We start from the raw sequence: 26,557 nt of genomic DNA on the forward strand, positions 1-26,557 counted from the left end.
ACTACTTGGGAGGCTGGGGCAAGAGAATGGCTTGAACCTGGGAGGCAGAGGTTGCAGTGAGCTGAGATTGTGCCACTGCACTCCAGCCTGGGCGACAGAGCGAGACTCCATCTCAAAAAAAAAAAAAAGAAAGAAAAAAAAAAGAAAGGGAAATGTGCGCAAAACAGATGACTACATAATCAATGGGTTATTTTCCAAATATATTGAGAGCAGCACATATGGGTGATGAGAGTATTGGAAAAGCCTAGTGGCTGCGTGTGAGATATTTCTAGTGCATGGTTTATTTTACGATTCATTTTTATTTTTTATTTTAATTTTTTTAGAGACAGGGTCTTGTTCTGTCACCTGGACTGGAGTGCAGTGGTGCGATCATGGCTCACTGCAGCCTCAAACTCCTGGGCCCCAGGGATCTTCCCACCTTAGCCTCCCAAGTAGTTAGGACTACAGGTGCACACCACCACGCCCAGCTCATTTTTATTATTTATTTTCTGTAGAGACAGAGTCTTGCCATGTTGCTGAGGCTGGTCACAAACTCCTAGCCTCAAGCAATCCTCTCACCTCAGCCTCCCAAAGTGCTGGAATTACAGGCATGAGCCACCGTGCCCAGACTACTGCATGATTTTAAATATTAGTCATTTCTTCTGTTACCTATAACTTACAAATTGAAAATACCACTTCTAAATTCACACCTCATATAAAAATTATTCCAAAATGTTAAATATACATTTTCTTTGTAGCTTCCTTCCAGTCCTTAGCAGCCATAAAAATCATGTAAGTTTTATATCTAGTTGAAGGAAGCCTTACTTGACTCTGAATCTATCGATCCAGGTGAAACCAGTATTCTTTATAGTTCTCTTTTACCATTCAAATCCTAAACAGGATTAAATTAGATCCCTTGTAGGTGATATACTGAAAAGACCATCAAGTTCTGATGAATGGGAATCACTTTGACAATACTGGCATATATAGCATTCAAAATGCTTCTTAAAAGCACGAATAAATAATTCACTCTAAATACTAGCATAAACCTAGAAGCTAAAGAGATCTCAAAGTGAACTTCATTTCTAAGGATATTTATCTCAAGAACTGCTACAAAAAAAAGATCAACTTTCCATTGCTGTTCTCTTGGGACAAGGTTTTTGTCCTATTTGTATTACCATTATTTAAAAAATGAACACGGTTTGTTTAGGTGCGGTGGCTCACGCCTGTAATCCCAGCACTTTGGGAGGCCGAGGCAGGTGGATTGGGAGTTTGAGACCAGCCCGGCCAACATGGTGAAACCCCGTCTCTACTAAAAATGCAAAAATTAGCTGGGCATGGTGGCACATACCTGTAGTCCCAGCTACTTGGGAGGGTGAGGCAGGAGAATCACTTAAACCTGGGAGGCGGAGGTTGCAGTGAGCCGAGATCATGCCACTGCACTCCAGCCTGGGTGACAGAGTGAGATTTCGTCTCAAAACAAAACAATCAAACAAAAAAACCCCACAACAACAACAACAAAAACAAACAAGCAAATAAACCACTTTAAGAAACTTTCGATTTTTGGGGTCTGAGAAATCTGACGTGTTTTCAGATAGAAAATCTCGACATGTTTTTCAGGTAGCCTAACTAAAGGTAAACATTCTTTTATAAGGATGGTGGATTTAGACCTGGCTGATTCGAAGAACCACAGAAAGCCTTTAAAAATGACTTACTCTACCCTATTCCAGAGCCTCTGCAACAGAAGGTCCAGGGTGGGGCCCAAGAATGTTTTGTGTTTTTTTCACTTTTATTTTTTTAAAGCTCACCACAAGACTTCTGGATCAAGATGGCAGAATAAAATCCAGCCACAGAATTGTGTTTTCCCAACAACAAAAGGTGAAAAAATAAAAGCCAGGGAAAATTTTAACAGCAGAAAATTAAAAAAAAAAAATGAAGAAAGGAGTCTAACCTCATATACTTTATAAAGTGATGACCAAGAAGAGAAACAGAAAATTCTGGGATAGCTTAGAATGGGTGCTGACTCCTTCCTCCCCATCACAGGAAAGGAAATATATCCACAAACCCTGAAAATCAGCCCAGACAGAAGTAAACTTGGAGGTAAGCACTCAGGGAATAGTGACAGAAAAATTCTGAGAGGAAGACATCTATGCTGACCACCCAAGGCCTTGGGCAGGAGCTGGGGCTCGCCCCCCAGAGGTCTACTTTCCAGACCTCCAGGCTGAGTGCCCTGGGGGTTCACCCCAAACCCAGGGATTCCACAGGATTAGGGATGTGGGTTGGCTGTGTCCCCACCCAAATCTCAACTTGAATTGTATCTCCCAGAATTCCCACATGCAGTGGGAGGGACCCAGAGGGAGGTAACTGAATCATGGGGGCCAGTCTTTCCCGTGCTATTCTTGTGATAGTGAGTAAGTCTCACAAGATCTGACGGGTTTATCAGGGGTTTCCGATTTTGCTTCTTTCTCATTTTCCCTTGGCGCTGCCATGTAAGAAGTGCCTTTCGCCCCCAGCCACGATTCTGAGGCCTCCCCAGCCATGTGGAACTGTAAGTCAAATTAAACCTCTTTTTCTTCCCAGTCTTGGATATGTCTTTATCAGCAGCGTGAAAACGGACTAATACAATTAGGGCAATCTTTGATCTAATGGCATAAACCCCATAACAGAACCTTTAACAAAGTTTCAGAAGAAATGACAGAGCTCAGAGTCTCAAAGCCAGGCCCTTTCCCAACCCCAACTCTACAAACACCTCAGCCTTCAGCAAACCAAGCAGAACATACAATACCCCAGCCTCAAGTGGAACTCAAAGGGAAAGACCAGTGGTACCAGAAATGGAAGGAAGCGTGGCAAGGAACACTCACCTACACTCCGTCAGAGCAGGCAGGGCACTGGTGCGGCTCATTAGAAACAAACGCACGCCAGGTGGTGGCCTAAGACCTTTACGCTCTTTACCTCATTAAGCCCACTCAGCAACTTTATAAGGTGAGGATGATGATGATGATGAGGATGAGTCACATTTTACAGATGAAAACGATGAAACAAGGAAAGTAATTTGACCCAATTCATACTGCTGTTAAGTGGAAGAACCAGGATTAATCCCAGGCATTGGGACTCTTGAGTCTGAACTCAACCACTTCACCAAACTGCACCTATTAAATATAAGCAAAGTGGCCAGGGGCGGTGGCTCACGCCTGTAATCTCAGCAGTTTGGGAGGCCGAGGTAGGCGGATCATCTGAGGTCAGGAGTTTGAGACAAGCCTGGTCAACATGGCAAGACCCTGTCTCTACTAAAAATCCAAAAGTTAGCCAGCCGTGGGCCAGGCGTGGTGGCTCATGCCTGTAATCCCAGCACTCTGGGAGGCCGAGGTGGGTGGATCACCTGAGGTCAAGAGTTTGAGACCAGCCTGACCAATATGGTGAAACCCTGTCTCTACTGAAAATACAAAATTAGCCAGGTGTGGTGGCGCATGCCTGTAATCCCAGCTACTCGGAAGGCTGAGGCAGGAGAATCGCTTCAACCCAGGAGGCGGGGCTGCAGTGAGCCAAGATTATGCCATTGCACTCCAGCCTGGGCAACAAGAGCAAAGCTCCATCTCAAAAAATATATATATATATATTTGCCAGGTGTGGTGGTGTGAGCCTGTAATCCCAGCTACTTGGGAGGCTGAGGCAGGAGAATTGCTTGAATCCGGGAAGCTGAGGTTGCAGTGAGCTGAGATTGCGCCACTGCATTCCAGCCTGGGCAACAGAGTGAGACTTTGTCTCAAAAAAAAAAAAAAAAATTAAATAATAAATATAAACAAAGTGAAAAGATATGACAGGTAATACAGAAGGAAAAAAAACAACCCAGTCTGCAAGAAAACATATAAGGAAAATAAGCAAAAATCACCCTCCTCCAGATTATTTATACTATAGACAAACTTAGTAAAAACACAAAGGCAATAAATCAAGAATTCCAATACTACAGGATAAAATAAAATGGAATGAGAAGGAAGACACAAAGCTGAGGAAATGAACTAAGGACTAAAATATACCACTATAGAACCCATCAATAAATGAGGGTGGATATCAAATTTAATAGAGGAAAGGTTTGAAATAACCATAATGTGAAAACAATCAGAAAAAAAATCTAAAGAATAAGATGAAACGTAAGGATAACTCATATCTCTGAAGTATATGACCCAGTAAGTAGAATAGAAAAAATATTCAGACATAATCAAATAACTTTCCCCTAAAATAAATGAAGCACAGAATTTACACAGGAAAGAGCATTCAGAAAAACTATCTGATAAAGGATGATCAACTCCAAGGCATTGCTTAGTGAAGTTATCAGACTGCTAAGATGAACTAAAAGTATTCATATATTTACTCAGAAACAGCCATGTTGCCTACAGAGAAAAGCAACTGGCTGGCCCCAGACTTTTCCTCCAAAAGACCATGCAGCCACATGGAGAGAGAAAGTGTGACCAGAGAACAACCAAGTCAAAGTGTTGTAAAGTATGGTGGCATTTTCAAGCAAGAAAGAACTCGGGGAACACGTCCCAAGCTCTAACTAGGGGGAGAATATTCTTCCTTAATGCCAAGAGTCAAGGAGAGAGGCTGTTGTAGACAGAAGTGCTGAGATGACTCTACGTTCAAATATAGAACCACGACAAATCAACTGAGGGCCTCGGGTTTCAGAACCAAGTCATATAACTCAACTAGAAGGAGCAAAACATGTATATATTATTTTCCTAATCTTTTATAGCAGTGAGTCAATTGAGCCTGTTTAAAATTTCAACATGGAATCACACATAATAATGACATCCTACAAGTTTTTCATAATCTTTTTGATAAATTTTACAAAAGTTTAATATTTATTTATTTTTTGAGACAGAGTCTGTCACCCAGGCTGGAGTGCGGTGGCGTCATCTTGGCTCACTGCAACCTCCGCCTCCTGAGTAGCTGGGATGACAGGCGTGTGCCACCACGCCCAGCTAATTTTTGTGATTTTAGTAGACAGATGGGGTTTCACCATGTTGGCCAGGCTGGTCTCAAACTCCAACGTCAGGTCATCTGCCCACCTTGGCCTCCCAAAATGCTGGGATTACAAGTATGAGCCACTGCGCCCGACCTAAGAGTTTAATATTTAAAGCTTAGCACATCCCGCAGTTTCACTTTACTGTCATTTGTACTGTTAAATTTAAATTCATTTCTTTATATATATGATATATACAATATGCAATTTGTTGTATAAAACGATTTCTACCTAGTTACCCTCTATATACAATGAGCTCCAATTAAAAACAGACCAAAACTTGAATGGTTCATTATTTAAAAGCATAAATGGCTCAAATGTATCAAAAGATGTTCAACCCCCATGCATACTAAGAGAAATGCAATTTAAGACCTAGATGTACCAATTGTTAAGTAGCAAATTGACAAAGATCAGTTTGGAAACAGAAGGCAGCAGTGAGGGTGAGGCTGAGCAGGCCCTGTTACTCTGCTAATGGAGTGTCAGGGGCCATAGTTTCTGGAAAGAGACTGGAGATGATGCCACTGCACTCCAGCCTGGGTGACAGAAACTCTGTCTCAAAAATAAATAAAGTTAGGTTGTTCAGACTCAGAAAAAAAAAATTATATTAGGAATTTCAACCTATACTACCTTGAATAGATAGATAGTGACCTCAGGGGTTGGCAAACTTTTTCTGTAAAGGACCAGAAAGCAAATATTTCAGGGCCGGGCGCGGTGGCTCATGCCTGTAATCCCAGCACTTTGGGAGGCCGAGGCAGGTGGATCACGAGGTCAGGAGTCCAGGACCAGCCTGGCCAATATGGTGAAATCCCGTCTCTACTAAAAATACAAAAATTAGCCGGGCGTGGTGGTGTGCGCCTGTAGTCCCAGCTGTTCAGGAGGCTGAGGCAGGAGAATCGCTTGAACCTGGGAGGTGGAGGTTGCAGTGAGCTGAGATTGTACCACTGCACTCCAGCCTGGGTGAAAGAGCGAGAGTCCGTCTCAAAGAAAAAAAAAAAAAAATTCAGACTTGCAGATAGCTGCATCTCTTTTGCAACTACTCAATTGCCAATTGTTCGCAAAAGTGGCCGTAGACAATATGCATGGGCACGGCAACATTCCAACAAATCTTTATTTACAAAACCAAGTAGTGGATCGATTTGGCCCATGCTAAGACCTGACCTACAGGAATCAAAGTCTCATATGTTTATGTCTAAAATAAATTAGCATTTTCCCCTGCAATGCAGAAAAAAAAATTTAATGATAGATATCTCTCCCAAAGGTCACACTGATTTTTCAACATCATATTACTATTTCAACCAAGTATCTGTTGAATATGCTGTAGCCACACTGGCCTTTCTATTCCTTGTACATGTTCCCATCTCAGGACCTTTGCACTCTCTCCCCCAACATCCTCACGTCTGGCTTCTTTTTTTTTTTTTTTTTTTTTTTGAGACGGAGTCTCGCTGTCGCCCAGGCTGGAGTACAGTGGCACAATCTCGGCTCACTGCAAGTTCCGCCTCCCGGGTTCACGCCATTCTCCTGCCTCAGCCTCCCCGAGTAGCTGGGACTACAGGCGCCCGCCACCACGCCCGGCTAATTTTTTTTTTTTTAATTTTTAGTAGAGACGGGGTTTCACCGTGGTCTCAATCTCCTGACCTCGTGATCCGCCCGCCTCGGCCTCCCAAAGTGCTGGGATTACAAGCGTGAGCCACCGCGCCCGGCCACGTCTGGCTTCTTTTTGTAATTCATTTCTCAAGTGATGGGTTTTCCCTGACCAGCCTAGCTAAGTAACCACTCCTACTTCAGTCTCTATCACATCACTGCGTTTACATATTTAGAGTCATAAAAGCTATCTTTAAATGCTTGAATTCTTTGCTAATTTGCATGCAGTTCTGTTTTCCCCGTGAGAAGGTGAGCACTCCAGGTTCAGGCAGTTCCTGTGTCTCGTTCATTAAAGCATCCCTAGTGATTGAAACTCGGCTGGCACCTTGTTGTTCTACTTTTTGTTGTTAAAATCTCATCAGCTCTCACAGGCCGGTGCAAACATATAATTCCCCATAAAGCAAAGCTGGCTAAAAGCCTGTGCCCTACCGATTCACTCACAATCTACAAATATTTACTGGGCACCTACTATGTGCCAGGCACTGTTCTGCACTATGACACATTAGTGAGCACAACCCAAAGATCTCCACCCTTAAGGGGCTTGCATTCTAGCTGAGAGGCTGCAGGAGACAATGCGCAGTAAATATAATACCCAGATTTCTCTGGGAAGGTTGGGGAGATGTTATTCAAATGAGACAAAATTTTAGGAGAAATAAGTTCAGGAGATCTATTGTACAACATGGTGTCTCCAGTTAATAACAATGTATTGTATACTTGAAAATTGCCAGGCCGGGTGCTCACACCTGTAATCCCAGCACTTTGGGAGGCCTCGGTGAGAGGATCGCTCGAACCTGGAAGTTCAAGACCAGCATGGGCAACATGGTGAAATTCTGTCTCTGCAAAAGATACAAAAATTAGCCGGGTGTGGCAGCGCATTCCTGTGGTCCCAGCTACTTGGGAGGCTGTTGTGGGAGGATCACTTGAGCCTGGGAGGTGAGCCAAGATCATGCCACTGCACTCCACCCGGGGTGACAGAGTGAGACCCTGTCTCAAGAAAGAGGGAAGGGGAGGGTAGGGGAGGGGAGGGGTTGCTAAATTGCTAGAAGAGTAGATTTTAATGTTCTTACCACAAAAAAATTATTAAGTTTGAGTAGTAATGCATATGTTAATTAGCCTGATTTGGGTATTCTGCAGTGTATACCTATTTCAAAACGTCATGTATACCATAAATATATACAATTTTATATACAAATAATATAGAAATAGATATTTTGTCAATTTTCAAAACTAAGAAAACTATATAAAATGGTAGAAAGTTACCAGTAATATAGGAAAAGTGAAAAAGCAAAGCAGGCCGGGCGCGGTGGCTCACGCTTGTAATCCCAGCACTTTGGGAGGCCGAGGCGGGTGGATCACGAGGTCAGGAGATCGAGACCACGGTGAAACCCCGTCTCTACTAAAACTACAAAAAAAATTAGCCGGGCGTGTTGGCAGGCACCTGTAGTCCCAGCTACTCGGAGAGGCTGAGGCAGGAGAATGGCGTGAACCCGGGAGGCGGAGCTTGCAGTGAGCCGAGATTGCGCCACTGCACTCCAGCCTGGGCGACAGAGCGAGACTCCGTCTCAAAAAAAAAAAAAAAAAAAAAAAAAAGAAAAAGCAAAGCAGGCTAAGTGGGCTAGGGGAAGAGGTGCGCCTCACTGAGCAGAAACTGGAAGCAGGAAAGGGAGTCAGCCACTTGGAGCCTGGGGAAGAACACATAGGTGGTATCTACATGGAAGGGCTAGCGCAATAGCTCTCCAGTGAGGGGATGCCTGGCATGTACAAAAAACAGGAAGGAGGCCTCTGTATGGTTACAGCAGAGAGGAGGAGGAAGACAGTTAAAACAGATGATGTCAGAAAGATATGGGAACCAGATCATACAAGGTTTTGGAGGACTTTCACTGTAAGGTTTTTGGATTTACTCTGAATGAAATGGGGACGCACTGGAATTTTAAACAGGGCAGTACTGTAATCTGGCTGCTTTGTAGAAATCAGGGAATAGGGGATAGAGGTAGAATAAGGGAAACTAGTTAGTAGACTCATCATAACCAGGCAAAAGATCATGGACCACACAGGCCATGTGACATGGACCACAGTGGCAGCAGTGGAGGTGATAACGAGTGTTAGATCCTGGATAAATCTGTAGAGAAACCAAGATTTCCTGATGGCTTGGGCTGGGGAGTGTGAGTGTGTGAGAGAAAGAAGGGAGCCAGAGATGACGATGACACCAGGGTTTTTTTTTTTGTTTTTTTTTTTTTTTTTGAGATGGAGTCTTGCTCTGTCACCCAGGCTGGAGTGCAGTGGCACAATCTCGGCTCACTGCAACCTCTGCCTCCTGGGTTCAAGGGATTCTCCTGCCTTAGCCTCCCAAGTAGCTAGGATTACAGGCGCCCGCCACCACACCTGGCTAATGTTTTTGTATTTTTAGTAGAGGTAGGGTTTCACCATGTTGGATGGGCTGGTCTTGAACTCTTGACCTCAAGTGATCCCCCCGCACCTGGGTGATGCTAGGGTTTTTGACCTAAACCAGGAAGGATGCAGCTACCCTCAGGTGAGTGGAGGAAAATCTAGGCTGTGGAAATACAGATTTTTATTTTTTTGAGATAGGGTCTTGCTCTGTTGCCCAGGCTGGAGTGCAGTAGTGCAATCATGGCTCACTGCAGCCCCAACGTCTTGGGCTCAAGCATCTGCCCTCCTCAGCCTCTCGAATAGCTGGGACTACAGGTGTGCGCCACCATGCCTGGCTAATTTTTTAAAATTCTTTTTAGAGGCAGGGTCTTGCTATGTTGCCCAGGCTGGTCTCCAACTCCTGGCCTCAAGTACCCACCTCGGCCTCCTGAAGTGCTAAGATTTTAGGTGTGAGCCACTTCACTTGGCCTAGACATGTGGATTTTTAAGTTGGGGAGATCAGGAGTTCAGTTTCAGACATTCAGACATGTTACATTTCAGATCATTACAGATGGTTTTTAGACATTTCCTTTTTTTTTTTTTTTGAGATGGAGTCTCACCCTGTCACCCAGGCTGGAGTGCAGTGGGGTGCGATCTTGGCTCACTGCAAGCTCTGCCTCCCGGGTTCACGACATTCTCCTGCCTCAGCCTCCTGAGTAGCTGGGACTACAGGCGCCTGCCACCATGTCCAGCTAATTTTTTGTATTTTTAGTAGAGACGGGATTTCACCGTGTTAGCCAGGATGGTCTCGATCTCCTGACTTCGTGATCTGCCCGCCTCGGCCTCCCAAAGTGCTGGGATTACAGGCATGAGCCACTGCGCCCAGCCAAGTTTTTAGACATTTCTAAGTGGAGATTTTGAGCAAGCTGTTTCTGGAATTCAGGAGAGAGGTCTGGCTTGGAGATCCATATCTGTTAGTCATTGCCATGTGGATCATACCTAAAGCCATGAGACAGTTGAGGTCACCAGGAGAGTACAGACTGGGAAGGGAGAAGGATTGAGAAGCAGGTGCTGGGCACAGCAATGTGAAGAGGCAGGGGAAGAGTAGGGGTCAGCAAGGGAGACTGTGGTGAGAAGAACACCAGTAGCCCGCTCGAGAGCTCCCACGTAGCCCATTTTCACACAAAAGACAACACTGCATGACTAACAGTGCAGTATTCAAATAACGTGAAACAGACCATGTTCTATTCCTACTTTCAGTTCAAAAAGCCCCTGACGTGTTGACCAGGCTGATATGCACACAGGGCACTAGAAACTGATCTGGATTCTCCACTTATAAAAATTATTTCATTGTGTGATGTTTTACATGTTATTCACTCAATAAAAACAAAATCTGGGGCCAGGCGCAGTGGCTCACACCTGTAATCCCAGCTTGCTGAAACAACAGAAACCCTTATAAGAACACATAGCTCTTTTTTTTTTTTTGAGATAGAGTCTTGCTCTGTTGCCCAGGCTGGAGTGCAGTGGCGCGATCTTGGCTCGTTGCAACCTCTGCCTCCTGGGTTCAAGCGATTCTCCTGCCTCAGCCTCCTGAATAGCTGGGATTACAGGCGCCCGCCACCACGCCCAGCTGATTTTTGTATTTTTAGTAGAGACAGGGTTTCACCATCTTGACCAGGCTGGTCTCAAACTCTTGACCTTGTGATCCACCTGCCTTGGCCTCCCAAAGTGCTGGGATTACAGGCGTGAGCCACTGCGCCCAGCCAAGAACACATATCTCTTATGCAGATGCTCTTTTTTAAAACTCAATGGTGAGGGAACTTGAAGAAAGTTTTTTTTAAAAAAAAAAAGAAAAAAGGGGCTGGGCACGGTGGCTCACACCTGTAAGCCCAGCACATTGGGAGACCCAGGCAGGTGGATCACTTGAGGTCAGGAGTTCAAGACCAGCCTGGCCAACATGGTGAAACACCCTCTCTACTAAAAATACAAAAATTAGCCAGGCATAGTGGCACAAGCCTGTAATCCCAGCTACTTGGGAGGCTGAGGGAGGAGAATCGCTTGAACCTGGGAGGTGGAGATTGCAGTGAGCTGAGATTGAGCCAGTGCACTCCAGCCTGGGCGACAGAGCGAGACTGTCTCAAAAAGAAAAACAATAATAATAAAGAAAGAAAAAGAAAACTAAATGTTTCTAAATCAAAATCATCTAGCTCTTTAACAGGCCTTAAAACAATATCCACAAACGAATTCAACTACAACTACACAACAAGAAATCATTAAGGACTTTGCATGCCACTTCAAGTTCAAGCTTAGTTCTACCAAGAACTTTTAAATATATTCTATAAAAACACAAATTTCTTGGATAATCTCACCATTAAAGATGTAAGGAGATCCAAAGTACTTAAAAAAAAAAAAAGAGAGATGGGGGTCTCACTATGTTGCCCAGGCTGGTCTTAACTCTTTGGGCTCATGCGATCCTCCCTCATCAGCCTCCCAAAGTGCTGGGATTGCAGGCGTGAGCCACCATGCCTGGCCCTAAAGTACTTTTTTTTTTTTTTTTTTTGAGAAGGAGTCTCACTCTATCACCCAGGCTACAGTGCAGTGGCACAATCTCGGCTCACTGCAACCTCCACCTCCCGGGTTCAAGCGATTCTCGTGCCTCACCCTCCCAAGTAGCTGGGATTACAGGCGCCTGCCACCACACCCCACTAATTTTTGTATTTTTAGTAGAGGCGGGGTTTCACCACGTTGGCCAGGCTGGTCTCGAACTCCTGACCTCAGGCAATCCACCCACCTCTGCCTCCCAAAGTGCTGGGATTACAGGCGTAAGCCACTGCGCCCGGCCCGAAGTACTTTTAAAATACTATTCCACAGGACCCTTCAACACGGGAGGGAGTGTGAATTAGTACAAGCACCTTGGAAATGGCTGAACCCTATCCACCAAAGCTAAGCATATGAGTAGCCTGTGACCTTGCAATTAGATGCCTACGTAGATCCTAGGAAATGTGTTCAGATACACACAAAAAGCCTTGTACAACAATGCTCACTGGAGTGCTACTCATTATAGCCTAAATTGGAAACAACCAAACACCTAGTCAGTAGAACGGATGAGTTCTGGTGCATTCACAGACCAAAATACTCAACAGCAATGAAAATAAGCAGACTCCCACCACATGCTACTACATGGTAAATCTCACAAACGTAATATAGAACAAAAGAAGCCAGATACACAAGAATGAATACCAAATGATTCCACTCATGTAAAGTTCAAAAGTGGGCACTAGTAATCCATGTGGTTAGAAGTCAGAAGAGTGGTTACCGCCGGGGGGAGAGTGGGGAGCTGGAGGGGGCCAGGGGGCCTTCCAGGCTGGTCTTTCTGTTTCTTGACCTGGGTGCCCGGTTACATGAGTGTGTTCACACTGTCGAAATTCATGGAGCTGCATACTTATGATTTGTGTACTTCTCTGTACATATGTTATTAATATATTTCAATAAAAAGTTTACTGAAAAATAAGCTGCTCCAAAACTCAGCAAATATCTTGTTGAAAAAAAAAACTGGGTCTTAAAGCAGTAATTTAGCTTTTATTTTTAATGTTCTATGAAAATTTTCTGTATGAAAAACAATCACTTCTATTGAAATATTACCTTACATAAAAATATTTAAAATATACATTTATACTATAAAATGAGAATATATGTTATCCTTACATCATTTTGCAGTTAACAAATAACCTTTTTCAGTATCGACTTACCTGAGTTGCTTTGCATAGCTGAGTTCAATCTCTGTCCTTTCTTTCACAAACTTGATATATTTCTCAAGAATATCAATTCCCCACTGTGTGTGTTTTTCTAAGTTGTCAAACTGATCCTGTTAAAATAAACCAAGAGAGAAGTTATGGTCTTTCCTTGTGATTAACATAATTTCAATGAATAATTGTCTTAACAACATATTACTACATACAAAGTAGTACTAATATTTTCCATGATTATACTTGGGGTGCTTTTTTGTTGAGCCATTTTAAATCAACATTACCAAATTTGGTATGAAAACTGCCTGGAGTACTGAACTCTGACCTATTCATTCATATTTCCTATTCCTTTTAGAAACATAGTTTTTAGATATAACTGATGTCTCAGTGCAAAGAAAAATGTCATTCCCAGATGCCAAAAACCGACAGGTGAAACACATACAAACACAGCCACACATGGTTTGCACCTTAACTGTTATCTCTGGGTAATCATTCAAAACAGCTGATTGAATCTGAGCCGAGGAACTGGGGGGGAAGTGTTACAAAATTTTGCTTTCTTCAAATGATTAAAATAAAACACTTATTCTTTCAAACATACACCAAACCCACATTGTGAGCCAGCAACAGGGCCTGGAGCTGGGGAACCAAAATGAACAAAAATACAGCCTGAGTTTGCATTGTGCCTTGGGGTTTCTGGTCTGGAAGAACGAGAGGGAGCCTGGATAACATAGTGAGAACCCATCTCTACAAAAAAATTTTTAAAAATTAGCCGGGCATGGTGTTGTACCACTGCACTCCAGCCTGGGTGTAAGAGCATGACTCTGTCCCCCGCAAATAAAGAATGAGAGGGGACAGGTATGCTAGCAACAGCTAATGCAAAGACACGAAGATATCCAGGAATCGGGTGAATTTGTCTTTGAGTGCAAGGTAGAGGTGGGTGGGGCAGAAGGGAACTGGAGCTGGCGAGTGATGAAACGAGAGACAGCCCAGGGCTGGATCACCCCAGGCCTTGAAGGATGAGCTTAGGAGTTTAGACTCTCCAGCAGGCACAAGAGGACTTGGAAGACGAAGCCAGGAAATGGCTCCAACAGTCTAGATGAGACAAAATAGGCACAGAAGGGAAGAATTCTAGGGACATTTAACAAATACAATCAACTGGTGTGTGAGTGGCCGACTGGATGTGGAGGCTGCGAAGGGTATGAGGGGGAGGGAGGATTCCAGAGTGACTTTCAGGTTCTGCTTCCCAGAATTAAACAGATGATCCAGATAAGAAAGAGCTACAGTTTGGGGTGAAAATTAAATGTCGTTTTGATATGTTGAATGAGGGACTGGCATGTCCAGAAGAGAACTGGAAACACAGAATGATTTAGAACTCAAGAAGGGCAGCGAGTGAGTAGGCGGATCTGAAGCAACAGCCGAGGATCAGAACACCAAAGACGACAGCAAGGATGCACAGAATTAGCAAACAGGGCCTGGCCCAGGAAGCAGAGCCCAGAAAGGACTAAGGGGGCAAGCCAGAGAGGGCATGAGCACATCACAGGGGAGAGAGAATTTCAGTGGAAATGGAATTCTCCATGGAACATTTGCTGCCTCCTGAGAGGTAACAGTCCCAATGAGGGTTCTAGCCCCAAGAAAGGGATTTCACAGAGACAGGCCCCCAAATGTTTCAAGTTTTAGTCATTTGCCTGTAAGACGCAGCTATAATCTAATTTCCTAATTTCACAAATCAGTCATGAGGATCACGCAAAATGGGGAAGTGCCAACTCAAATATAAAAATATAAAGCTAGTGTTTAATCCTACGCTTGTGCAATCTAACAGTATACATTCAGTGTCTTATTTCAGACTGTTTTTGTTTGTTGGTTGGTTGGTTTTGAGACAGTCATGCTCTTTCCCCCAGGCTGGAGTGCAGTAGTGCGATCTCAGCTTGCTGCTGCCTCACAGGCTCAAGTGATACTCCCACTTCAGCCTCCGGAGTAAGTGGGACTATTGACACTCGCCACCATGCCTTCACTAATTTTTGTATTTTTTATAGAGAGGAGTACTCACTATGATGCCCAGGCTGGTCTTGAATTCCTGGGCTCAAGTGATCCTCCTGCCTTGGCCTCCCAAAGTGCTGGGATTACAAGCATGAGCCACTGCCTCTAGCCGGCCTGTTTTTTTTAAAAACCACTTTATTGAGATATAATTGAGATTTTGGCTGGGTGAGGTGGCTCACGCTTGTAATCCCAGCACTTTGGGAGGCCAAGGCGGGTGGATCACTTGAGGCCAGGAGTTTGAAACCAGCCTGGACAACATGGTGAAATCCCATCTCTACTAAAAATACAAAGTAGCCGGGCATCGTGGTGGGCACCTGTAATCCCAGCTACTCAGGAGTCTGAGGGAGGCAGGAGAATTGTTTGAACCCAGGAGGTGGAGGTTGCAGTGAGCCAACATCATGCCACTGTACTCCAGCATGGGTGACAGAATGAGACTATGTCTCAAAAAATTAAATACAAAATAATAAAAAAATCAGTGCAAAATGTTTGTCTTTATGACTAATAATTTTTAATATTTAAAGTTGATTCTTGGTCCTCAATAATATATATTCCACAAACCCCTAGATTTCAGTTTAAGAAACACTAGATTATGTTATCTATAAAGTCAAGAGTCATCCAGTAAGCTAATAGTATAAACGAGACTGCAGATGCTTTAAACTACTTGAGAGAACAAATATACACACAACTCAAGCTATGATTACAAATCATTCTTACAAATTGAGAGCACGACTTCATCAAAGCCCTCTGCTCATCAGTAACCCTTTGTGGATCTAGTTTCACGGTAATCATATTTATTTTTAAAATGATTAACAATTATCAGGGCATCATGGCACATGCCTGTAGTCCCAGCTACTAGGGAGGCTGAAGCAGGAGGATCACTTGAGCCCAGGAGTTCGAGGCTGCAGTGAGTCATGATCAGGCTACTGCACTCCAGCCTGAGCATCAAAGCAAGACCCTGTCTCAAAAAACAAAAACCAAAAACATAAACACCCTTTCCTTTATTTAAAAGCCCTCTCCCAGCTGGGCACGGTGGGTCACATCCAAAATTCCAGCACTTTGGGAGGCCATAGTGGGCGGATCACTTGAGGTCAGGAGTTTGAGACTAGCCTGGCCAACACAGTCATCTTTACTAAACCTCATCTCTACTAAAAATACAAAAATTAGCCAGGTATGGTGGCATGCACCTGTAATCCAAGCTACTCAGGAGGCTGAGACAGGAGAATCCACTGAACTCAGGAGACGGAGGTTGCAGTGAGCCGAGATTGTACCACTGCACTCCAGCCTGGGCGAAAGACAGAGACTCTGTCCCCCCCAAAAAAAAAAAGATGGCCGGGCGCGGTGGCTCACGCCTGTAATCCCAGCACTTTAGGAGGCTGAGGCGAGAGGATCAGGAGTTTGAGACCTGAGGTCAGGAGTTTGAGACCAGCCTGGCCAACATGGTAAAACCCTGTCTCTACTAAAAATACAAAATTAGCTGGGCGTGGTGGCGCACGCCTATAATCCCAGCTACTTGGGAGGCTGAGGCAGGAGAATCACTCAAGCCCAGGAGGCAGAGGTTGCAGTGAGCCAAGATGGGGCCATTGCACTCCAGCCTGGTAAAAACGAGCAAAACACCATCTCAAAAAAAAAAGCCCTCTCCCTGTATGATTTCCCATCATCTCCAGTATGAGTTCCCTTCATCTCCAAAGCCTTGATTGTTTTCAGCAGTCATAGGTGCCACCTTGAAAACTTGCTAAGAGGATATGCTCTTAGGTTTCATTCTTGGCCTATTAACAACCTGACTACAGATTTTCCCCCACCATATCACTTTGCATTCAAACTGATGTATACTATACAAAGCAACAGCTTTCGATACCAAAGCCCTTAAAGACAACAGAAAAAGCCCATCTACATTTGCATTGAGTCCACCTTAAAAATTACTGGCCTCAATCCAGCAATGTTTTCCATAAAGTTATCTGTATTCAGGACCATTCTACAAGCTATAATAAAGCATTTACCCAGATGACAGAGCCCAAATAAGATAGAAGATCTTAATAATAAAAACCTTACTCAGTAACAAATGAGCTGGTGCTTGTTTGTGACTATAGCAGAGTTCTTTTGATGCTCTATGAAACCTGAGGATGCCCCCATGCTCTTGCTGTCACATGAACTGCTGCAGCACTGACTTGACAGCAGCTAGAAGAAAATTCAAGACAGATGAAAAACTAATCAACCCACTTACATTCTTGACTAAAATGTGGAAAAGTTAATGGGAAAAAAAAATCAAAATCTTAAAAGGACTCCTTTGTGAGCAAATATTATAAATGGTTCTTTAAAAACAGCCTTTGCTACTTTGGGGATGGTGTCATCAAAAATGCATCCCTTCCTGCCTGATGTCACATCACAGTGGTTCTGGGGACCCCTTTGCCCTCCTAAAAATCATTGAGAACCAGCCAGCCACAGTGGCTCATGCCTATAATCCCAGCATTTTAGGAGGCCAAGGTGGGTGGATCACTTGAGAACAGGAGTTCAAGACCAGCCTGGCCAACATGGTGAAACCTCATCTCTACAAAAGAAAAACAAAAAGTAGCCAGGCATGGTGGCACACACCTGTAGTCCCAGCTACTCAGGAGGCTGAGGCATGAGAATCACTTGAACCCGGGAGGGAGAGGTTGCAGTGAGTGGAGATTGCGCCACTGCACTCCAGCTTGGGGCGACAGAGTGAGTGAGACTCTGTCTCAAACAAACAAACAAAAATCATTGAGAATCCCAAAGAGCTTTTGTGTGAGTGAGTTACATCTATCAATATTTACTCAACCAGAAATTTAAAATGGAGAGATTTTTAAAGGTATTTATTCATTTTAAAAGAAAACAAACCCATTACCATTACATGTTAATGGAAAGAGCATGTTTTTTAAAACTGTACTTTCCAAAACAAAACAGTAAGAAGAATGGCACCGTGTTACATTTTTGCAAATCTCTTTAATGTCCGCCTTAATAGAAGACAGCTGGATTATCACAGAGGCTTCTGCATTCAATCTACTACGATTCTTTACTTTGGTTGAAATATGTGAAAAAAATACAACTTCACACAGATACGTAGCTAGAAAACAAAGGATACTTCAAGGCCCTTTTTAGATCAGTGCAGACATTCTTCTTTGATACCACACCAAAACTTGACAAATCATAGCTTCTCAAAGGCTAATTGCAATATGAAATCTGAAATCAGAGAGATGCAGTTTCCAACTCAGCTACAGTAAGATCCACTGGTCCACCTTACATTTTGAATGGATCTTTCACCTGTATACGATCATGTAAATTATTCATTGATCATTTAGAAAATATTATCTCAGCCGGGCATGGTGGCCCACACCTGTAATCCCAGCACTTCGGGAGGCGGAAGCGGGCGGGTCGTCTGAGGTTAGGAGTTGGACACCAGCCTGGCTAACATGGTGAAACCCTGTCTCTACTAAAAATACAAAAATTAGCTGGGTGTGGTGGCGGGCACCTGTAATCCCAGCTACTCCGGAGGCTGAGGCAGGAGAATTGCTTGAACCCGGGAAGGGGAGGTTGCAGATCTCCATTGAGCTGAGATTACGCCACAGCACTCTAGCCTGGGTGACGGAGCAAGACTCCATCTCAAAAACAAAAGAAAAAAGAAAAAAAGAAAATATTATATCATTGATATATGCAGATCTTCCAACTGTTGAAACATTTCTTGTAAAATATTTTTTTTAATCACATTTGTTTATATCAGTACCAATCTCATCTTTTCTGATGAGTCTTTAAATATTTGGAAGCTGTCAAACTCACAGTGGAAAAACAATTTCCCCAAGTTCTAATTTTCACTTTAAAGATAGAATTTTATCATTGGCAACAAATATTGCCAGCTGTTTCCCTGAAGTGACAGGCTCACTTCATTTATTTTTGAGAAAATGTTTGCCAGATACTCAAAAGTTTGTCTGTCAATCATTCTTTGAAGTAAAAATGGTGTTCATGAAAAAAGCAGCTAGTTCAACTTACAACTCAGGATCATGTATTTTAGTCTGCACTAAAGTGCTTCTCATCTTACTATACATACTATTAAAAAGATGTATCTTCAAGGGTTTGAGATTTAGTAAAATGAATAATCTTCACTGTTTCATTAAGAACATTTTCAAGTAAAACTGAAATTTTTTAAAACAGCTAATGGTGGGCTGGGTGTGGTGGCTCACGCCTGTAATCCCAGCACTTTGGGAGGCCGAGGCGGGCGGATGACAAGGTCAGGAGCTCGAGACCAGCCTGGCCAACATGGTGAAACCCCATCTCTACTAAAAATACAAAAAATTAGCCAGGTGTGGTGGCAGTCGCCTGTAATAAGTCTCAGGAGACTGAGACGGGAGAATCACTTGAACCTGGGAGGCGGAGGTTGCAATGAGTCCAGCCCAGGCGACAGTGAGAGACTCCATCTCAGAAAAAAAAAAAAAAAAAAAAACACCAAACAGTTAATGGTGAAGAATATAGTAGTTACCAGTGCAATCTGGAGCCACAGCCTTGATTCAACTGATACTAAAGCATCAGTTTTACCCACCATTTCTTTTGTAACATTGGTGCAAATGTCAACACGGTTAAAAAGACAATCCTTATTAAAATAGTTTTGACCTTGTAAACTCCATGAGAAAGTTTCAGGAACCGCCAGAGGTCCAGGGACCACACTTTGAGAACCACTATCATATAACATATACACTAAAATTTCTATTTCGGGTTGGGTGTGGTGGCTCAGGCCTGTAATCCTAGCACTTTGGGAGGCTGAGGCAGGCGGCTCACCTGAGGTCAGGAGTTCGAGACCAGCCTGGCCAACACGGTGAAACCCCATCTCTACTAAAAATACAAAAATTTCTTCCTAGCCAGGCATGGTGGCTCATGGCTATAATCCCAGCACCTTGGGAGGCCAAGGCAGGCAGATCACCTGAGGTCAGGAGTTCAAGGCCAGCCTGGCCAACATGGTGAAACCCCAACTCTACAAAAATACAAAAAAAAAAAAATTAGCCAGGCATGATGGTGGGCGCCTGGAATCCCAGCTACTCGGGATGCTGAGGCGGGAGAATCATTTGAACCTTGGAGGCAGAGGTTGCAGTGAACTGAGATCGCACCACTGCACTCCATCCTGGGCAACAGAGTAAGACTTCTGCCTCAAAAAAAAAAAAAAAAAAAAGCTGGGCATGGAGGCCCATGCCTATAATCCTAGCTACTCGGGAGGCTGAGGCAGGAGAATCACTTGAACCTGCGGAGGTTGCAGTGAGCCAAGATCGCGCCATTGCACTCCAGCCTAGGCAACAAAGCAAGACTCCATCTAAAAAAATAAATAAAATAAAATTTATATTTCAAAGTTGCACATTCTAAACATTAAGAAACTTAGGTAATAAACAACCTAATAGAAAATAATGTTTATTTTATAGGTGCATACTGTGTATACATACTGCTATAGTTTGGATGTCTGTCCCCCTCAAACTTCATGTTGAAATTTGATCCCCAATGTCGAAGGTGGGGCCTAATGGGAGGCCTTGGGTCATGGGGGCAGATCCTTCATGAATACCTTGGTGCCGTCCTTGACGTAATGGGTGAGTTCTTGCTCTACTAGTCCTGGCCAGAGCTGGTTGTTAGAAAGAGCCCAGCACCTCCCCCCTCTCTATTGCGCCCTCTCTGGCCACGTGACCTCTGCCATGCAGGCTCCTCTTCACCTTCTACTATGAATAGAGCAACCTGTGGCCCTTTCTGGATGCAGGTGCCTTATCTTGAACTTTTCCAGACATCAGAATTATAAGCCAAACAAATATTTTTTTCTTTATTAAGTACCTAGCCTCGGACACTCCTGTATAAGCACCACTAAACAGACTATAACCCATACTTTCAACTATTCACTCTAAGATTGCCGCGAGGACTACAAATGGATGTTTCCAAGCTGTTGGTTACAACCTGATGGTACCTTTCAGGAACCTCGATGAAGCACTCACCCAACATGACACTTCACCTTGACCTTACACTCCCCCTTGACCTTGACCTCACACTGCTCCTTGAATTCAAACCAACCAAAGGTGTGTGCCAGGTGCTGTTAGCTATGAGACGCTGAATAAACTGAAGAGTTGAATGAAGAAAGTGTTATTGTGTTAATCAATATGCAATTGCCATATTTTACAATTATTTTCAGGTCTGCTTTTAGGTACCGTACTCTGATTAAGTTACAATAAGCATGGGCTATGGCATTGGTTTGGGTCATTATATCTACATAAGTTCAAAAAAAAAAATCTTGCCTTCACAAATCTGTAATAAAAACCCAAAAATCGGCTGGGCACATGTGGCTCACACCTGTAAACCCAGTACTTTGGGAGGCCAAGGCAGGTGGAACATGAGGTGAGGAGTTCAAGACCAGCCTGGCCAACATATTGAAACCCCGTCTCTACTAAAAATACAAACATTAGCTGGGTATGGTGGCACGCACCTGTAATCCCAGCAGGAGGACTGCTTGAACCCGGGAGGTGGAGGTTGTGGAGCTGAGATCATGCCACTGTATTCCACCCTGGGTAACAGAGTGAGACTCCGTCTCAAAAACAAAACCAAATCAAACCCAACAACTGGTGTTAAGACTGGTATCTCTAGGTCAATGGATAATGACTATTCTTGCTTATTATTCAAGTAGTCGCTGGCTGGGGGTGGTGACTTATGCCTGTAATCTCAGCAGTTAGGGAGGCTGAGGCCAGCGGATCACTTTAGGTCAGAAGTTCGAGACCTGCCTGGCCAACATGACGAAACCCTGTCTCTATTAAAACTACAAAAAATGAGCCGGGAGTGGTGGTACACACCTGTAATCCCAGCTACTCGGGAGGCTGAAGCGGGAGAATCGCTTCAACCTGGGAGGTGGAGGCTGCAGTGAGCCGAGATTTCATTACTGCACTCCAGCCTGGGCAACAGAGCGAGACTCTGTCTCAAAAAACAAACAAAAACTAACAAAAAAGTAGTCTTGGCCAGGCGCGGTGGCTCACTCCTGTAATTCCAGCACTTTGGGAGGCCGAGGCAGGCGGATCACGAGGCCAGGAGATCAAGACCATCCTGGCTAAAATGGTGAAACCCCGTCTCTACTAAAAATACAAAAAATTAGCTGGGCATGGAGGCGGGTGCCTGTAGTCCCAGCTACTCGGGAGGCTGAGGCAGGAGAATGGCGTGAACCTGGGAGGTGGAGCTTGCAGTGAGCCGAGATCGCACCTCTGCACTCCAGCCTGGGTGGCAGAGCGAGACTCCGCCTCAAAAAAAAAAAAAGTAGTCTTCTGTAACCTATTTTTTTTTTCAAATTATGCAAAAGAGTTGTCACAGGAACTACATTCAGAAAAGCTATTTACTTTGAGATGAGGAGACCCAAGTCATCCACAAGGAAATTTTCCTCCAAAGTCTAGGTCAACTTTAACATGGTGTTTTCCTGTAATTAAAAAGTGTACTAAGCTGGCTGAGCACAGTGGCTCACGCCTGTAATCTCGACTACTCTGGAGGCTGAGGCAGGAGAATCGCTTGAACCTGGGACGTAGATGTTGCAGTGAGCCAAGATCGCGCCACTGTACTCCAGCCTGGGTGACAGAGCAAGACTCCATCTCGAAAAAAAAAAAGTGTAGGCCGGGCGCGGTGGCTCACGCTTGTAATCCCAGCACTTTGGGAGGCCGAGGCGGGCGGATCAAGAGGTCAGGAGATCGAGACCACGGTGAAACCCCGTCTCTACTAAAAATACAAAAAATTAGCCGGGCATGGTGGCGGGCGCCTCTAGTCCCAGCTACTCGGAGAGGCTGAGGCAGGAGAATGGCGTGAACCCGGGAGGCGGAGCTTGCAGTGAGCCGAGATGGTGCCACTGCACTCCAGCCTGGGCGACAGAGCGAGACTCCATCTCAAAAAAAAAAAAAAAAAAGAAAAAAAAAGTGTACTAAACCAACATTAATTCAAAATCCCTGGAATAAGCCAATCTATTAAGAGCCTAAGTTGCTAAAATTACCTATGCAAGTGGCACAGACTCCAGGAAAGGGGGTCCTGAGGCCAGTCCTCCTCTACAAGCAAATCTCTCCTTATGCAGTGAATTACTCACCCAGTGAAGGGAATGATCTCCTCCACACTACTGCGACTACTTTGGTCTGTGCTGTCTAGACTGCTATTTTTGGATACTCCAGTTTTTGATAAATTCACCTTCCTGAGGACTTGGGCATTTTAAGAAGCAGGACTTAAATGGCTCTGTTTAAACACAATCCCTTAGGATGATTTACTAGCATTAGCTTCCTCAAACTGTGGAGGAAAATGTGTCAGAGGGAATATAGATTTACTCAAAGAGTAACTGTAAGAAAATATCCATTTAAAATGTTTTAAAAAATTAATTTGGTTCTGAATATTAAAGAAGCTGCACTTACAGAAACATAGAAAGTTTTATAAAACTTTACAGGTTGGGCGTGGTGGCTCACGCCTGTAATCCCAGCACTTTGGGAGGCTGAGGTGGGTGGATCACCTGAGGTCAGGAGTTCAAGACCAGCCTGGCCAACATGGTGAACCCGTCTCTACTAAAAACACAAAAATTAGCCAGGCATGGTGGCAGGCACCTGTAGTCCCAGCTACTTGGGAGGCTGAAGCAGGAGAATCGCTTGAACCCAGGAGGTGGAGGTTGCAGTGAGATAAGATGGCGCCATTGCACTCCAGCCTGGGCGACAGAGCAAGACTGTCTCAAAAAAAAAAAAAAAAAAAAGCTGGGCATGATGGCCTGCACCTGTAATCCCAGCTACTCAGGAGGCTGAGGCAGGAGAATCACTTGAACCAGGGAGGTGGAGGTTGCAGTGAGCTGAGATTGCACCACTACACTCTAGCCTGGGTGACACAGCCAGACTCTGTCTCAAAAAAGAAAAGAAAAACTTTACAAACAAAAATGTGCCATCACAAATACCACCTGAAATTAACTTATTGAGCTTTTTAACAAAGATTTAAATTAATTTCCATAGACAAATTGAGATTTTTTTTTGTTGTTGTTGTTGAGACGGAGTCTCACTCTGTTGCACAGGCTGGAGTGCAGTGGTGCGATCCCAGCTCACTGTGACCTCCGCCTCTTGGGTTCAAGCGATTCTCCTGCCTCAGCCTCCCGAGTAGCTGGGACTACAGACGCCTGCCACCACACCCGGATAATTTTTTGTATTTTTAGTAGAGATAGGGTTTCACCGTGTTAGCAAGGATGGTCTTGATCTCCTGACCTTCTGATCTGCCTACCTCAGCCTCCCAAAGTGCTGGGCTTACAGGCGTGAGCCACCGTGCCCTGCCAGATTGAGAATATTAAAAGCAGAAATACTCAAATATATTTTTCAACCTAAAAGTGATGAAAAAGGATTACCTAAAGTGACTTCATTGCTTGCCCACAAAAAGAATAAATTAAATTTGAAAGGCAGAATTAGAAGATTTATTTGTTTTTTTCTTTTGTTGTTTTTCTTCCAAACACTATGGTGACTTAGGAATAGAAGGTTGATTTCAAGGATCACAGATACCTTATGTTTTGACAATAGGAGTAGATGCAGATTCCACAAAATCATATATTCATCTGCTGTTTCTGAAACTGGTTTTTGAATTAGGGTGCTGTGCTCCCTGGGTTGAATATGTCTCCTATAGCAGGAGCCTGTGAGGTAACTGACAAAAAGGGGCTCCAACACCACAGTGCCCTAGTTGTACATTCAAGTTAGTATAACAGATTTTAATTAGAAAGGAAAAGCACACAAAATGAAAGGTCTTACTGAATCCAAATCTCATTAAAATGCAGTTCTACAATTTGCCATTAAAAACAGGTACAGGCTGGGTATGATGGCTCACACCTGTAATCCTAGCACTTTGGGAGGCCAAGGCGGGTGGATCACTTGAGGTCAGCAGTTTGATACCAGCCTGGCCAATATGGTGAAACCCCGTCTCTACTAAAAATACAAAAAAATCCATCCTGACCAACATGGTGAAACCCCGTCTCTACTAAAAATACAAAAATTAGCTGGGCATGGTGGCACAGGCCTGTAGTCCCAGCTACTCCAGAGGCAGAGGCAGGAGAATCGCTTGAACCCGGGAGGCGGAGGTTGCAGTGAGCTAAGATTGTGCCACTGCACTCCAGCCTGGTGACAGAGTGAGACTCTGTCTCAAAAAGAAACAAAACAAAACAAAACAAAAAAACTAGCCAGGCATGGTGGCGGGCACCTGTAATCCCAGCTACTTGGGAGGCTGAGGCAGGAGAATCACTTGAACCTGGGAGGCAGAGGTTGCAGTGAGACGAGATGGTGCCACTGCACTCCATCCTGGGCGACAGAGGAAGACTTCGTCTCAAATAAGTAAATAAAATAAAAATAGGTACAGACTTAGGCTTAATTGTTATAATTAGTCATAAGTCTGTTTCCGTTGTAGACATGAAAACACTAAGGAGTCTGTTTCTGTTGTAGAAATGAAAATACTACGTTCACGGCTCTTTCTAGTTGCATTCTAAACACAAGAGATAAGAACGTAAGCAAACATAAGATAAAAATATATGTGTGGGTTAAAAAAATAAAACTTAGCTGAAGTTTAGGAAGCAGCTGCATATGGATGAAGTTAGTGATATAAAGAATGTGGAGGCCGGGTGTGGCGGCTCATGCCTGTAATACCAGCACTTTGGGAGGCTGAGGAAGGAGGATCATTTGGGCCCAGGAGTTTGAGACTAGCCTCGGCAACATAGCAAGACCCTCATCTCTGCAAAAAAAAAACAACAAACCAAAAAAACACACAAAGTTAGCTGCATGTGGTGGCGCACGCCTATAGTCTCAGCTACCCAGGAGGCTGAGGTGGAAGGATCACTTGAGCCTGGGAGGTCAAGGCTACAGACAGCTGTGACCACATCACTGCATTCCAGCCTGGGCAACAGAGTGAGATCCTGTCAAAAAAAAAAAAAGAATGCAGAAAGACACACAGAGCACAAAAAGTTGCATTTCCATATTTTTATAACAATAATTATATTGTGTAAAAGGGCATTAAGGAGGCTGCTGTTGGATGTGCAACAAATGGAAGGGCTCAGAAAGTAGAAGCCTCAGGACTAATGAATGCAGCGGTGCTCTGAGCCAAATGTGTTCTGAAATGAAGAGAAAGGGGAAAATCGTAACCTGTAGAAAAAGTACCAGAATTTTGACTGTGCTAGAGTCTGAGCAGATGAGATTAGGAGGGGAAACTGCTATGGAATGTATCCCTTTAAGAAGCAGCAATAAACTTCTAGCCTATTTTGACGTTCTTAGAACACCTTAGTCACTCTTAGTTCCTCTCTGTTTCTATGGATGCAGTAAAAGCAACAAACAAAAAGAAACATCTCTAACTGCCCCAAAGATGCTGAGTGAAAGACACTGTAAAAAATAAGATTTTCAGGCCAGCGTGGTGGCTCACGCCTGTAATCCCAACACTTTGGGGGGCCCAGGTGGCTGGATCACCTGAGGTCAGGAATTCGAGACCAGCCCGGCCAAAATGGCAAACCCCGTCTCTACTAAAAATACAAAAATTAGCTGAGTATGGTGGCGAGCACCTGTAATCCCGGCTACTCAGGAAGTTGAACCTGGGAGGTGGAGGTTGCAGTGAGCCGAGATCGCACCACTGCACTCCAGCTTGGGTGACAGAGTGAGACTCTGTCTCAAAAAAAAAAAAAAAAAAAAAAAAATTAAACTGCTTACTTTTTTTCATAAAAAAAAAAAACAAACCTAATTTCTGCTGGGCATCGTGGCTCAACGCCTATAATCCCAGCACTTGGGGTGGCTGA

The 26,557-nt window shown here is 44.0% G+C and overlaps 1 protein-coding gene across 20 annotated transcripts in view; it reads right to left on the bottom strand.

Annotated features, from left to right (window-relative positions):
- The window catches only part of FNBP1 (formin binding protein 1), a 161,971-nt gene that overhangs the window by 94,860 nt on the left and 40,554 nt on the right, over nt 1-26,557 (bottom strand). For all 20 annotated transcript variants that reach the window (XR_004249980.2, XR_009215196.1, XM_032165402.2 and 17 more), the window contains exon 2: nt 12,754-12,869. Coding sequence is in view for 18 of the 20 variants with exons in the window: in XM_032165402.2 (XP_032021293.1) it covers nt 12,754-12,869 (116 nt within the window). In the remaining 2 variants the exon portion in view is untranslated. The remainder of the gene's footprint in view (nt 1-12,753; nt 12,870-26,557) is intronic.

The sequence above is a fragment of the Hylobates moloch genome, unplaced genomic scaffold, assembly GCF_009828535.3.
Source record: "Hylobates moloch isolate HMO894 unplaced genomic scaffold, HMol_V3 SCAFFOLD_10, whole genome shotgun sequence".
Lineage (NCBI taxonomy): Eukaryota > Metazoa > Chordata > Mammalia > Primates > Hylobatidae > Hylobates > Hylobates moloch.